General features: G+C 44.9%; 1 protein-coding gene across 2 annotated transcripts; it reads right to left on the minus strand.

The window, feature by feature from the left end:
- Positions 1 to 115: 115 nt before the first annotated feature.
- Positions 116 to 13,931, minus strand: ANKZF1 (ankyrin repeat and zinc finger peptidyl tRNA hydrolase 1). Of its 2 annotated transcripts, XM_054971054.1 has the most exons (16): positions 13,873 to 13,931; positions 12,614 to 12,731; positions 11,462 to 11,559; positions 10,702 to 10,804; positions 10,041 to 10,243; positions 9,155 to 9,270; positions 8,651 to 8,798; positions 7,937 to 8,159; positions 7,373 to 7,477; positions 6,805 to 6,960; positions 5,060 to 5,158; positions 4,244 to 4,499; positions 3,681 to 3,792; positions 2,759 to 2,926; positions 495 to 565; positions 116 to 415 (listed from the first exon to the last, which is right to left on the minus strand). In XM_054971054.1, exons 1-16 carry the CDS (start codon positions 13,915 to 13,917, stop codon positions 295 to 297), a joined length of 2,142 nt encoding a protein of 713 aa, XP_054827029.1. In that variant the 5' UTR covers positions 13,918 to 13,931; the 3' UTR covers positions 116 to 294. The 2 variants fall into 2 exon arrangements, with proteins under 2 accessions (XP_054827029.1, XP_054827030.1); XM_054971055.1 differs by lacking the exons at positions 12,614 to 12,731; positions 13,873 to 13,931 and having other exon boundaries at positions 11,451 to 11,546.
- Between the last annotated feature and the right edge of the window lie 44 nt (positions 13,932 to 13,975).

The raw sequence follows: 13,975 nt of genomic DNA on the forward strand, positions 1-13,975 counted from the left end.
CATGCTTTTCAGTGAAGTGATCACAGAGCAAATATCTGTAGGAAAATTCTCACAATTTTAGTATATTTGGAGCTAAGAGAAGGGCTCTCCCTACAGTACCTTTTTGCACTGAAAAAGGTGCCTATACTCCTTCCACAGGAAGAACTTGAAATATCCCATTTGGTGCCTCATAGAAGAACAGTCCCCTCTGACAAGGAATGGTTGTTTTCTTAGATAGCTTCATCTGCTGAAGGGATAAGTGGAAACAGCAGCTCGTAGAGACGTTGCAGAATGCTTCCTCTGCCCTGCCCTAAACTAAGACTGGGCAGACTTCCCTCGTCGATGTGCCTGTAGACAGCTTGTTGAGCAGAAGGAGAAGTCAAGATAATGAAAAGGAATGCGGCCCAGCAGCGACTCACCACACAGCCAACAGCGTCTGCAGATACCAAGAGACAGTATGAGCAGGTGGTCACACTAGCAGATGGTGTCAGAAGGATAACACTCTACTACTGTACCTGGTAATTGTCAAAGTTGCAGTGGAATCTTTTAATTGTGCAGCAAGTCTCCTCTCCGCCGCTAGAGCTCGCTAAGAATGAACAAACCAACAATTGAGATAAAGACCCTCCAAGTACTGAATAAGGTCCCAGGATGGAGGAGAGGGGGAAACATCCCTCTTCTAGATAAACCAAAACAAAACAAATCTCATTTAGGAAGTCTTGGCCAGGGCTCAAACTGTAAAAGGACTCTGCCTAGAGGTTGCAAGTCACATTACCAGGGAATATGAATCAGTCCTTTCTGACTAGCAAGCCAGTTGCAGCTTTTAAAACTGAACCAAAACTAAACTAGGCTATCCAGATTTCATCAGAAATGCCTTGGTATTTGTTTAAAGAAATGTTTGTTTAAAGTGAGAAAACTGTTAACCTGCCAGAAACAAATACAAAGGGGTTAAGTAAACAGGCAAAAGAAACTTTACAACTCGGTTGATGTGCAGCATTTTACTTGCTCAATCTTTTTTTTAAAAAAATTATTGGCTGCTTTTCTGTTCAGTAGAAATGGCTTACAGACATAGTTGCAAAGCCACATAAAAAATTAAAACTAAAACACAGCTGTGCAGGTTCCAGATGCAGCCAATTAATTGATCATTAAAAAGGTTATGAGTCAAACTTAACGCCATTCAAACAAAATGCTCCAAGATTAATAGAGTCACTATCTAATTTCCTTATTCCTGTACAAAAACTACGGCAAATCACAAATTTCACATCTATGCGCATAATGGTATATAGTTAATTAAGAATTTGTTGTTGTTCTCCTTTACTTCTGTATACTGTTTTTTAAAATATTTTTTTTTAAAAAAAGATTAATAGAGGCCAGCAATGTTGCTATGTTCTAGACTCTCAGAGGCCATTCCAAGTACAAGGGTAGCAAATAGACTAAGGCAGAATGAGCTTTACAAAGGGAGAAGAGAAAGGAAGAGGAACTGCAAGGATTGAAATTAGCACATGGGTTGATCAAGGGCAAGATAGTTGTACAGCCCTAAGTTATTAAAAGCTTTAAAGGTAAACATCAGCTCTTTGAAATGAATCTGGAAGTCAACAGTGGAGCTGCCTTTGGGCTGGTATAATACAGAGGGGCTGTGCCTCACTGAAAGGCGCAAAGCCACATTCTGTGCTCATTGGAGCTTCTGAGTTATCTTGGAGTAGTTTGCTCTGCAGGTTACAGAAACATGGATCAGTGTAGCTGGGTTGAGGCTAGCAGGGACAACACTTTATAAATAAGATGAAAGAAGGCAATCCTGCTTTCTAAATTGGGTTTGGTTGGTGACACTACTAGATTTGTACAAGTGTTCATTTTTCTAGAGCAGGAACAACAGGCTGCCTTGGGATCTTCATGTTCTGAATCATTTCCCAAAGCAGCTGCCTAGTGAAAAGCTCAGGAAGTAGGACAGGCCATCCTTAGATAAAAACAACCTAGACTTAGGATAGGCCTCTTTTCTTGTAACAGTTGCATGCATTTGAGGAAAACAGGCTGGCCTTGGGATCAAGACATATGCTAGCATGGACAGGATATATTAGGTTCTCATGGTGGTGGAAAGTGCTTTCAAGTCATAGCTGACTTATGGAGACCTCTGTTTGGGTTTTCAAGGCAAGAGACTAACAGAAGTGGTTTGCCATTGCCTGCCTCTGCATAGTGACCCTGGTCTTTCTTGGTGTTCTCCCCTCCAATTACTATCCAAGGCCAACCCTTCTTTTCTTAGCTTCTGATAACTGACCAGATCAGGCTTGCCTGGGCTATCCAGGTCAGGGCCTCACAGATCTTATTTTTAAAAGCCTTTTAAGGAAAAGCTTTCAGATGTCTGCACATGTGTACTCAAGAAAGGACTAAAAAACTACAAAAACCTCAGTGGCAATGTCTGACAGAAGGCAGACTCACAGAACATGTACTCTCTTAAGCTTCAAAATCTAGTTGTCGTAAGAGGATATGACCAGAGGAATCGTCACAAAGAGGAGAAATCAGCTGGGTTGAGCTAATGCAACATTACAAGCCAGTAGTAAAACAGCCAAATAGTTTTTGTAAGAGCTACAGCCCACTCTTTGGCTAAACAAAGTTTGCAGGACAGTCAAAACCAACAGAAGATACCTTTGTGTTACACAGCAGCCACCACGAAAACTACATTAGAAAGCTTTCATTAGCAAGTTTTAGGGGATGTGGGTACTAGAGTGTGCATTTAGTTGATGCCACCTGTTAAACCAGCCTTACCATACAATGGTTAGATTCTCACCTTTTCACGGTCACTCAACAGGGCAAAGCGCCTTTTTTCATTCTCTTCTTGCTCCAGCAGCTGCCGTGATTCTTGTTCTTCTTTCTCACGTTGTTTCCGCTGGGCCTTGTGTGCTCGGCGACGCTCTGCCTGCTTGGCTTCCATTTGAGCTGTTAGTGGTCCAGGCACCTATGATTACACTGTAGATGTACACTGGGAGAAACACGGACAGGGCCCAGCTGCAGGCGCCAGCCATGGAGATCTCAAAAGGATGGTGAGCATACCTTCCATCATCTTGGGGCACACATTCCCTAGACACCACCCAAGTTCATCCTTAATTATTTTCTTCCCACCCTAACAGCAAATGCTATTTTTGTAGCATGTTCAGAACTGGGAAGCAGTTATACCCTACAGGCAAAATCATTCTCCATTCAGACAAGCAATGCCCAAGCTTGTGACAAACGAAGAGAAATTAAGGATGTCTCCTGCATTGAGCGTGGGGTACCCAGAGCAACCATCTTCTACTGTATGTAGCCTCCCTCAAGTGGCTCTTCTCGCAATGGAAGAGCCACTTAATTTGAGGGAAGACGTCAGACTTGAGCCAAAAGGAAAGCTAGGGTAGAAATATTTTAATAAATAAAAATAAGGATAGGATCTACCCCACTATCCCAATGAACATAGGGAAGATGAACTACAGAGTGGGGGTGGCAAGTCCCAAAGGTGAAAAGAAGGAATCACACACTCGCTCTAGCCTACTGTGCAACTCTAAAAGCAAAAAACCTAAAGAGCACCGATGGTAAGGAGAGCAGGAGGAGGGGCAGCTCCAGGCGTCAGCCAACTGCCTACACTGCCCAAGTTGCACCTGCCTCGTGGGCAGCACCGGCCCCCCTACTCCAAGCACCAGATTCCTCACACATGCACCTAGGAGTCTCTTTTCACTCACCTGGGCCTGGACGTAATCATATTTCTCAGGTTGTTCTCCCATGAATCTACGGAACTCATTACGAGTTTGCTTATCAGCAGACACACAGTATGGTGGCTGTTCCTGCTTGTCCCTGGGTAGGAGATACAGAGGAGTGCTTTACAGGTCCAGAGCCTCACCCTCTGCCTGCCTGGCCCGCGACAGTGGGGGGGGGGTTGAATTTTCTCCAGGGATGGGGAGGGTTTTGTGTGTGTGTGTGTGTGTGTGTGGTGTGTGTGTGTGCGCATGCGTGCGTGCATGCATGATAGGGCTTGCAACAGTTCCATGGAAATGTGGCAACTAATCCTCAAGTCCCTGGTTTTGAAACACATGAATGGCTCCTACTTCTGAAAATCCTGGGCTCACACTGCACTTTGTGTTGTAGGGACAACTGAGATAAGGGGCAGGGGGTGATAGCTAATTAAGAGGAGCTGCTTGCTGGTGCTACATGGTATAGCACTATTAGTTTGACGTACAGAAAACAAGTGTGCTTCTTAAAGCCTTTTAGCCTGGACCACCATAATCTCTTTCATGTTGGGCATTACCTGAGAGCAGGGTCAGCCCCAGCCTGTAACAGCAACCGCACAACAGCACTCCTCCCTGCTGCTGCAGCCACATGCAAAAGAGTCCAGCCACTCTCATCCAGGGGTGAACTCAGCAAATGCTGCAAGTTGCTGCTACTACCCTCTTCTCCCTCCTGTGGTGCCCCATCAGCCGTTCCCAAAAAGTGCTGTAGTGTTTCCAGGTCTCCTGTCTTGCAAGCTGTGAACAAGACATCCTGCACTGGTGTGCTGGGGGCTCCTGGCAGGGAGACAGGAAGGAAGAATTGTGCATTAACCTCATGAACCAGGAACAATGATGTCTTCAGCCTTTCCCTGACGGCCCAATGAGTTTCAAAGGACATGGTACCAGGAGCCACAGTTTTAACCTCACTAGTATAAGGACCATCCAGTGGGCAGCAAACACAAGCCAAGCACCAAGATATACACTGTAGAGAGGAAAATGTCAAGTGCTGGAGCCATGGAAGAATCCTCTCCATCCTGAGTGATCCTGCCTTGCCCTTTTGCTGCTTCTCGAATGTAAACGAAGCCCAGCACATTGCTCTCTCTGTACAGGGCACACTTGCAGCAAATCTTTCTGTATAGCAGCATTTTTTTAAAAAAAATAATAGAAAGAAATAGAGATCCACACGATCTGAAAGAGATGGAATCTGACTGCCAGTTCCTCCAATAATATTAGCTTCCAACCTGGAATGAGACCAAAGTGATTCTCTACAGGACCCTTTTTCATGGAATAGGGCTTGAGATGCAGGTACTAGCTAGTGCATTTCAGATGGTATTTGCTTCAAGACACCAGCTTACCTTGAGGCTCCAGCCACTTCTGCATTTCAACTGATTCTTCTCTGTTGGACAACAAAGTCTCAGACTCTTCAATACTTCTTGAAGTCTCACTGCAAGATTCTGATTCAGGTGAGAGAGAGAAAGGAAAAAAATCTATGCTGGAAACATATTTTTCTCCCAACTCATTCATCATCATTTCTTTTTTCTCCCCAATAAACGTTTTATCTCAGTTGTGTCCCAATATGACCTAGAAATGAACACTGCTATTCAGAAACAGCAACAGACAATAGCAAGTCTACTTTTCTAAGCCTATCCCCTTGCCTAATTGTGTAAAAAGCACCAGTGGCATAATCTGGTGAGAGAAGATGGGGGGGGGGATGCTCCACATCTGCCCCCCCCCCACACAACCGGTGTGTTTGTTTGCAGTGTTGTCACTGAGGCAAGAAAAAGTGATGGTGAGAGGAGTGCTCTTCCCCTTTCATTAAAACAAAAAAGCAAAGAGATTTATACACTGCTCTCACCATCAACCGTGGTGGCTCAAGGCAAGCCCCTTAGATAATATCCTATGTACACATATTATGTGCCAAATTCTCATCTAAAGTAGAAGATGGACAGCTCAAGGGTTTGCGGCACCTCCTCAGGGAGGGCATGCTACCAAAAAGAGTAGACCTGCACTGTACAGACTGACAGGAGGGGCTCAGCCAGTCCTGAGAAAATGCGAGGCAACAAACTGACTCATAACGGGATAGAATGCCATTCAAATAAGCTGGCCCCAACCTGTGACCAAGCTCTACACAGTGCCGATGGACAGCAGCCTCTGCCACCAGCTGGCTTTGCTTCAGCAGCTCCTGCTCCTCAATCCTGAGAGCCCGGTGCAATTGAGCAGGCAACAATAAAGAGGAGCTGCAGCATCAGAGTGGCAGAGGGGACTCAAATTTGAGGTTTGCAAGAAAAGGTTTAAAAAGAAAGGAGGGGGGGAATACAAGATAGGTTAAAAGTTTTGAGCTCACACACCACTATGCTGCGATATCAGTTTTCACTTATTCCAGTTTTCAGCTGAAGGAAGTGCTTGGGGTACAGGGAAGAGAGGAGAATGGGGTTGGATAATGATAGGGAAGCACAAGTAGGCATGATGAACCGGGAAGATTGGAATAGAGTGGGAAGAGACACAAAGCCTGAGAGCAGGGATGAAAAAATGGAGATGGAGTCCTTAAGGGTCCCCCAATTGTCCCTGTCATGTCTTTCCCCCCTATTGTATAACAATTAATCCTATGCTTCCAAGTGCCCCACAAATTTCATTTTATCATTATTATTCCCATTCTAGAACAAACCTCTTAACTGGGGAAAGACCTCTATCCAGCAAATTGTTGCCTTGTCTACTAATGCATGAAGTAGTTTCAGGTGGGTAGTTGTGTTACCCAGTACTAACAGAATAAAATTAGAGTCCAGTAGCATCCCATCTATAAGGTGCTACTGCAGTCAAATTTTGTAATACAGGAGTGCAACATAAAACAATTAGATATTAATGATGCAACAATTGGTTTAATTCAAGTAATTATTCTGAAGTTGACTGAACTTCAGGATTTTTATTTTTGACTCGCTAAAAATAAAAAGATTGAAGTCTAGCAGCAATCCTTTATCCTGGGACCTTGCGGTAGGAGGAAGATGCTGAAAAAGGCCAGAGGATGGGATGGACCTTCAAAGCAAGCAAATAGCTCTCAAAAGGATACATATCTTAGAATAGCTTCAGTACCTCACAGACCTACCTGTCAGGGCTTTTGGTTTTTTCCTTCTTTTCTTCCGATTCCGTTTTGGTGCCACTTCAAACTCACGTAGTTCCAGGGTACTCAGCATGACTTCCACAGACTCCAACTGATATAACGGACTTCCTTGTCCCTCTTTTTCTTCATCCTCTTCTGATCCTGCAGGGGAGGTTAGAAGAGAGACACAGTTCAACTCACATTTTTACTTCCAAATGTAAGAGCCACTGAGGACAAGGACAGAGCCAGCAGATTGCCACCTTCTGACCGACCCAAGCAATCCCTTGTCCCTTTCTTCAGAGAGAGCAGCCATTATCATGGCTTGAGCCCCCTTTCCTGTTCACAACATTCTTTCATTGATCCTTCACGAAAGCCATCTCATTTCAGGAAAACATCCCATGATTTGCTACTTTCCAGCAGCCAATCGTGATCTTGCCATACTTCAGCTCAGAAGTCAGAGAGCAAGGGTGCACAAGGCATCTGTATTGGACCAAGCATAGCTAGAAGGGATGGGAGACAGGGTAGGCACATCGCAGATTCTTTTACCTAAAGGACAATGCACCTTCCAACTCACCAGTGGCTTGATGCTGTGGCTGTGGAGATGCTTCATCCTGATCAGCTATTTTTCTCCAGATCTTGCGAGGCGAACCAATGAGATCTTCCACTGCTGTATCCTTTCCTATCCAAGAACCAGAATGGTCATTTCACTTCTGGAAAACCTCTTGGTTCCAGATTACAAGTGTTAGTTTTGGATTAAAAGTGACATGCTCCCCTTCAGCAAAACTGCAATGACACAATTCTGGTTAGCCAATTCACAATGATACCATTTCAAGAGCAGTGGGGAAGCAGCCACAGTAAAGTGAGCAGAGATAGGACTGAGGAAGGTTTGCTGAGTCTAAGCATACTATTTATTTATTTATAACATTTCTATGATGCATCTGAAGCCTACAAATTCTCTACTATGAAGAGAATTTCACGGAAAGTTTAATCCTTTGCTCATAAGGCACAGAACCAACAAAACCAGACTACTGCATTATGGGTGAAAGGCAGTATCCTTGGCCATAAAAATCAACAAGAGAAACACCAGACCTGTAACAGAAATGTCCAGACTACCAATACTGACTAAAGGTATGCTTACCATAAACTTGCAGACCGCTCAGAGCTCCATGCACCCGCTGCACCTCATGAAAGGTAGCTCGCCGGGTGCTGAAAGGAATGCCTCGGATTCGAGGATCATTTTGCTGAAGAGGGCCATTTCTACTTCCAAAGAAGCGAGCTCGGTTGGAGCGAGGTGCACGAAGGAAGATGCGCTCTGCGTCTCGTAAATGCTCTGTCCAGCTGGCCAACAGCTCCTGTATATCCTGTACAAAAGCAAAATTCAGGGACCTTTTTGTATGCACAAAATTACTATTGTCATGCATGCCAGTATAGCATTTCGTCACTGCAACAAAAAATACGGTCATCCAAATGCAAAATCAACAACTGGAAGGTCAGCTGTTTCATGAAACCCTATAACGTTCTCCTCCTCTGTCAATCCTGATTCTCATATGGGTAAGAAAATATAAAACATTTCCAATGTTCTGGAAGAGTATCATGTGCTGAACAGTGAGTCATTCAGAAAAATGTCTATATCAATAGTAGCCTATCCCCCCAATATTTCCATTTATGCTATTCTGCTACTGAAAAGCCTCTATTAAAAAACCTGCAGAATATGACTAAATTGTACCTCCATTTGGGAGCTGTAACTCATTCAGAAATAGCAGTGCCTAAGGTATTTCCAGGACTCGAGAATAGTTAAGCCTCTCCTGCACTGTGGGGGCTGGTCCACGGCCACTTGAGTATCTGCACTCACCTTAAGCAAGGCAGCCTCATTGTAGCGCCTTAGGGAGGCCCCAGCAGATTTTGACATAAATCCCTGAGCATCCCGCACACCTTGGGATGTACCTCGGCGGGCTCGCACTGTGTACCTGTGGAAAGTCTTGTGCACCAGTACTTCATTCCTGGGGAAAAGGCAAAGGCAAGCCTGTGGTAAAACCTAACACCCAGGATAATAATCCCAATGCAAACTGAGCATGATCAAAGTGCACTTGGGTCCCCTCTACAAGGTAAATGGGACTCGGCAGCTCATGGAAAGGGTTGAGAAGCAGCCGAGCAATCCACACCCCTCTTTCCAGTCCTCTACCCAATGTGAAGTAGATAAGGGACCATGAGATGGACATCAACGCTAGCCTGGAATCATATACACGGGATCATAGCTTTTCAGGCCTCCATGTGAAGGCAGCTTCTGCAGCACCTTTCATCCCAGCAAGAGAGGGCTCCAAACGAAAGCTAGCCACTCTACCCCATGGGTTCTTACCCCTTAAAGACAGCTCCTGCAAAGTGTCCCCCACCAGCCATCAGGATAACCCAGGAGCTGCCTGGGCTCTGCCGCTGAAGGGAAGCCACCAGTTCTCCAGGGTCTTCAACATTGTCCTAGAGACACACAAGCCCCCTTTAGTGAGTGAGGGATCATGGAGTAAGTGATGCAAGCATGTTCATCATGGCTGGAACATAGGGACCGGGGACAGGATAGGGGAGGATTGTATGGTTTAGCTGGATCTGTCGAAGATAACTCACATCTTGGATAATTCTGCAGGTCCCAGAACAGGAGACATCAGTACAGCTCAGCAGTTTCAAACATCCCAAAGGGCTGCCCCACCAAACAAGTTTTGGAAGCTGAGAAATCACCATTTATTTTAGCTTGTCACCATGTGGACAAGGGCCACTTTATTTTTAACTGTTGTACCACACCTACTGATTTTAGGTCTATATATTCATGTTGCAGAAACTCTTGCGTTATCTTCCAGAAAACAGCAGACACTGAAGAAGAATGCATGTGGAGGCAGCCAGCAAATGGATTGGCAGGGAAAAGATATAGCCAAGTGACTAAGACAACTGTGCAGGTCTTGAGAGACAATCTAGCATATTAAGCACCAATTGATGTTAGCATGACTCTGTCTGGGGTTTAGGAGCAACCCAGATTCACTGAGACTTTGACACTGGGGTAATGATGCCCGAAAGAAAGATGTGGAAGTTAAAGGAGGACGTGGCTGGATTTGGTGCAGCAGCAGACTCCAGCCATGATGTTGCTCGCTATTGGCTTCTTGCCAGACAACTGGAAAGCCACTTCTATTGTTTGGTGATGGGCAGCTGGGAATTAAGCCACAAAGAGAAGGAAAAGGAGGCCCAGTGGGGCAACATACCTTCGTAGTGTTCAATACACATCGATAGACCGAGATGAGCTGCCCTTGGGAATTTCTAAAAAGGACCCGCTGAGAACGTGGATATGGTGAGGGTCTCTGACAGCTGCTCTTTCTGCCTTCACTGTCCTGGTAGGACAGTAGGTCAGAACCACTGTCCGAGTCAGGATCACTGGAATCAGAACCTGAGATGCTGGAGACATCACCTGTGTATCAAGACCATTGCAGAGGATCACAAAGCTGCAAAACGATGCACCCTGGAATATTAATTCCTACCCACAAACCACAGGGAACAGAACCAGTTCTATAAAGTGAGAAAATCCTCCATGAAAAACAGCTCAAATGTGCAGCAAATTAGAAGTGCACATTCAGATCAGAAAGAATGAGCTTCTCTGGCGGTAACCGGGCTGATAGAGGCAAAGTGAAAAGGTGTAAGGTGCTGCTACAGTGCAGTATCTTCTTGGAATGGCCCTCTGCAGTGGCATTAAGGAGTCTAACAGAGATTAGGTAGCCACCCTCACCCACCTGCTTAAAAAGCTCTCTAAAGTTGGATGCACAGAACCTTTCATCTGAGCCAGAAAAAAAGGCTAGCTCCACAGAACCACCAGCCATAGCAGTGTCTCCATGCAATATCTATCTAGCCTCTGCATGCAAGTTGCCTCACCCGTTTGAGTCTTTGCCTCAAATTCTTCAGCTGTGAGCATTGAGCGGTCCAGCAGTCGCTGCTTTAGGTTGAAGCGATGCCAGTCTAGGCGATAATGCTCAGTCTAAGAGGGAAAAGAAGGGACAGAATGAGGGCCCTTAAGGACAGTTATAATGACTGGTTCAGTGTTTAGCATAAGTAGTTCAAGCCTAACTTGATTGCCAACTACAAAGGATAGGCAATAGCTCTTTTGCTGCAATGAGCATGGAGTGCTTGGAGCTTGAGTCAGGATACCAAGAAGTGTCCATATTATCACACTAGAAGCAACACAAGATCACATTAGAAAAGCCAGTGTCCTATAGTGTTTAGAATTCCTTACTAGGATCCAAATTCAAATCCTTTGCCATGAAGCTTTCTAGATTGTTGTGACAAGCGAAGGGGAGGAGAGGATAGAACCATGTATGCTGCCCTGAGCTCTTGGAGAAGAGGCTGGATTTTTTTAAAAAATGTGACAGGACAGCTTTTGTTTTGTTGAATACAGAAGCAAAGATTTCTATCACACAATGCCTCATCTTGACAGTGATTCTTGAGCCGTGTTGTCCCCAACTTCCATCTGAAGGCAACCACAGTTGATGGTGAAAGTGGTATATAAATCTCTTTGCTTTTTTTGTTTTAATGAAAGGGGAAGTCCATGACAGATCTCTTGTGGCAACATATTTGATCAATCCTATTCCCACAGCAAACATCTTTAACGATCAATTCCTGCTCACCTACTGCCTACCTGCTCCTCTCTACTGTCAAACGCCTTCAGGCAGGCAGAGCAATACATCCGGTCTGACACCTCCAAGACACCACAGGATCGATCTGGTCCATTAGGCACTGCAGCAAACAGGAATGAAATGAGGGAATCATCATACACTTTTGAGCAGAATATAAAATAATATACACGCTCAAGTATGTGTTCAGCTAATTAACCTTATAGTCAGGGCTCTGTATGTGCCATATTGTTGTTGTGAGGATAAAATTTAGCCCTGTTCACCACCCTGAGCTTCTGGAAAGAAGGGTGGAAATCAAAAATACATAAAATAAAAGCCACATGATATAGCACTTAGCACAGAAGTTAGCTTCCTAAATACACCCTTTCCCCCTTTTTGGAAAGCAAGTTTCTAGCCCTTATAGCTAAGAAGACATACTTCAAAGTGGGGAGGAAATGGCTTGTGAAAGGTAAACAAGTTAGACTCTATGCTCTTTACCCAAGCTTCCATGATTAACGACATGGAATTATACAAAACAGCAGAATTATATTAAACAAGGAAAACTTAAGCAAGTTTAATGAACTTGCATGGACTTTAGAGCTCACAGAATTTGGATTGCCTAGGTGTGCAAGAAACTAGATATGCCATGAGAGTCTTATACACTGTATTGAAGGGGACAGGCAAAGGGGCCTAGCTACCCCATTAACAGAACACAGATTAGCCAAAGTGACATCCCATCTGAAAAGAGGAACCGATTCCAGTTTTAAAATGTGGATTAAACTGAGAAAACAAGTATTTGGCTTCAAAACCATCCATTTCACCCCTCCCCGGAGATCTAAAAGCAGTGTTTTAAAATATCCTAAGTTATATAGAAATTGCAAAATGGGATGCAGGATGGAACAATCGGTGGTGATGGGGACTTCCTAAGGTGCCTCTGACCAAAACCCATACTAATGAAAGGGCTAGTTAAAAAATATGCTCATCTCAATTCATATGCTAAATAACATGTATATACACTCCCACACAGAAGGAAAGAATGTTTTCAAGTTGGGCTAAGCCAAATTTGATAATCTCTCTAGCTTCCTTTGAACTTGAAAACTCAAAGTAATGAACTCCTGGAATTTGGCAACCCTTAGTTCATATCCTTTCCAAGCTTTATGCCCCTTAAGAATAAGTACCAGAAACTGCAACAGAGAACACATCCTTTGATGACTCAGTGACAAGGCAAAGTCCATCCATTAAAGCGGCATTCTGGGCAGCCTCAAATATAGACCACATCTCAGCTGGTTGCATGATCTGAGAAGGAAGAGCGAGAAACAAGAATCAGCGAGACTTGAGGGAACAGAATTCTCAGAGACCAGCAACATCCCTACCTATAGCTCTTTTAGATTCAATTAGGAGTTTTCACAAAGAGAGGGACAATCCAATAGGGAATACTAAGACACACACATCCAATAGTAATGGGAAAAGCTTCACAAGCTGAGTTTCTGTTTACAGTGAGGTGACCAATGAGAGGAGCCATCTACACATAATAAAATCTTTATGCTTGTCAGGAAGCAACATGCAGACTTTGTGTCACACATGTGATCGTTTTGTGCCTCCCTGACACACACTACGCCTTATCTGTTTGTGATCACAGCATGCAAGAAGTGACTTTAGCCTCCCCCAGCCTCCCCCACCTATTCTGTTTTTATGTCCACAAGCCACATCATGAAGCAGCCCTTGTGGGAAAAAACCCCACACTACTTGTGTAGCTTTGTATAACGTTCACAACAAAGCTAACAGTGGCTCCATAAGGCAGTCAAGGACCGGAAAGCTAGAGAGCGAGAGCACGTGCGTGCGCACTAAAGCTCCTTTTCCCTGCATGCTGTGTCACACACAGAAAGAGCAGTGTGTGTTTAGATGGCACAAAACCACCCACTGCACATGTGGTACAAAGACTTTGTGTTGGGAAGGAGCAAGTTCGGCAACATTTTGCCAGCTGTTATTGAATGAAGCACAGGGCCCACTGCAGAAAGAGGAAACAACACCAGAAGTACTCAGGAAATCATTCTTCAACCCAGAAGGGTGGGGGGTTCCTAGAGATACCACCACTGATTTGGTTCTTTTCCCCCTAGAAAGAAAAAGACAAGGGGGAAGACACAAAACAAGAAAGGAGGAAAGGGGAGAAATACGATCTCTGTAAGTCAAAGAGTATAGACTCCAGGTTGCAAGACGGGGTGAGAAGCTGAACAGCTCGAAGGCTACCGTAGCCACCCACAAGGCACTCTTCGCCATCAGCGACCGGAGGGAGAAACAGGCCAAGGACGAAAAAACTTTGCCATATAAGTAACAGGGCGAGGGGAAAAGACTCTGGAGGAAAAACACGACGTCAAGAGGCCCCGCCCACCCACCGCCGTCTACTGGGAATTGCGGGGGAGGGGGGGAGACTACTTACAGCTCCCGGAGTTCGAAAGTACCCCCAGCCCTTCGGGCACTCCATGCGCAACCCCCTCCCCGAACGTAACTTCCGCCTCGCTAGGACTCCTCCTTTCCTCCCC

The sequence above is a fragment of the Eublepharis macularius genome, chromosome 2 (assembly GCF_028583425.1).
Source record: "Eublepharis macularius isolate TG4126 chromosome 2, MPM_Emac_v1.0, whole genome shotgun sequence".
NCBI classification, from domain to species: Eukaryota; Metazoa; Chordata; class Lepidosauria; order Squamata; family Eublepharidae; genus Eublepharis; species Eublepharis macularius.

Excerpts from the sequence above, each read along its gene's own strand:
- ANKZF1 (XM_054971054.1), bottom strand. The coding sequence starts at position 13,917 with ATGGAGTGCCCGAAGGGCTGGGGGTACTTTCGAACTCCGGGAGCT. Across the intron at positions 11,560-12,613 it reads GTTCTCTGTTGCAGTTTCTG|TGCCTAATGGACCAGATCGA; the intron begins GTACTTATTCTT and ends TGTTTGCTGCAG. Across the intron at positions 3,793-4,243 it reads GGGGCTGACCCTGCTCTCAG|GGACAAGCAGGAACAGCCAC; the intron begins GTAATGCCCAAC and ends TCTCCTACCCAG.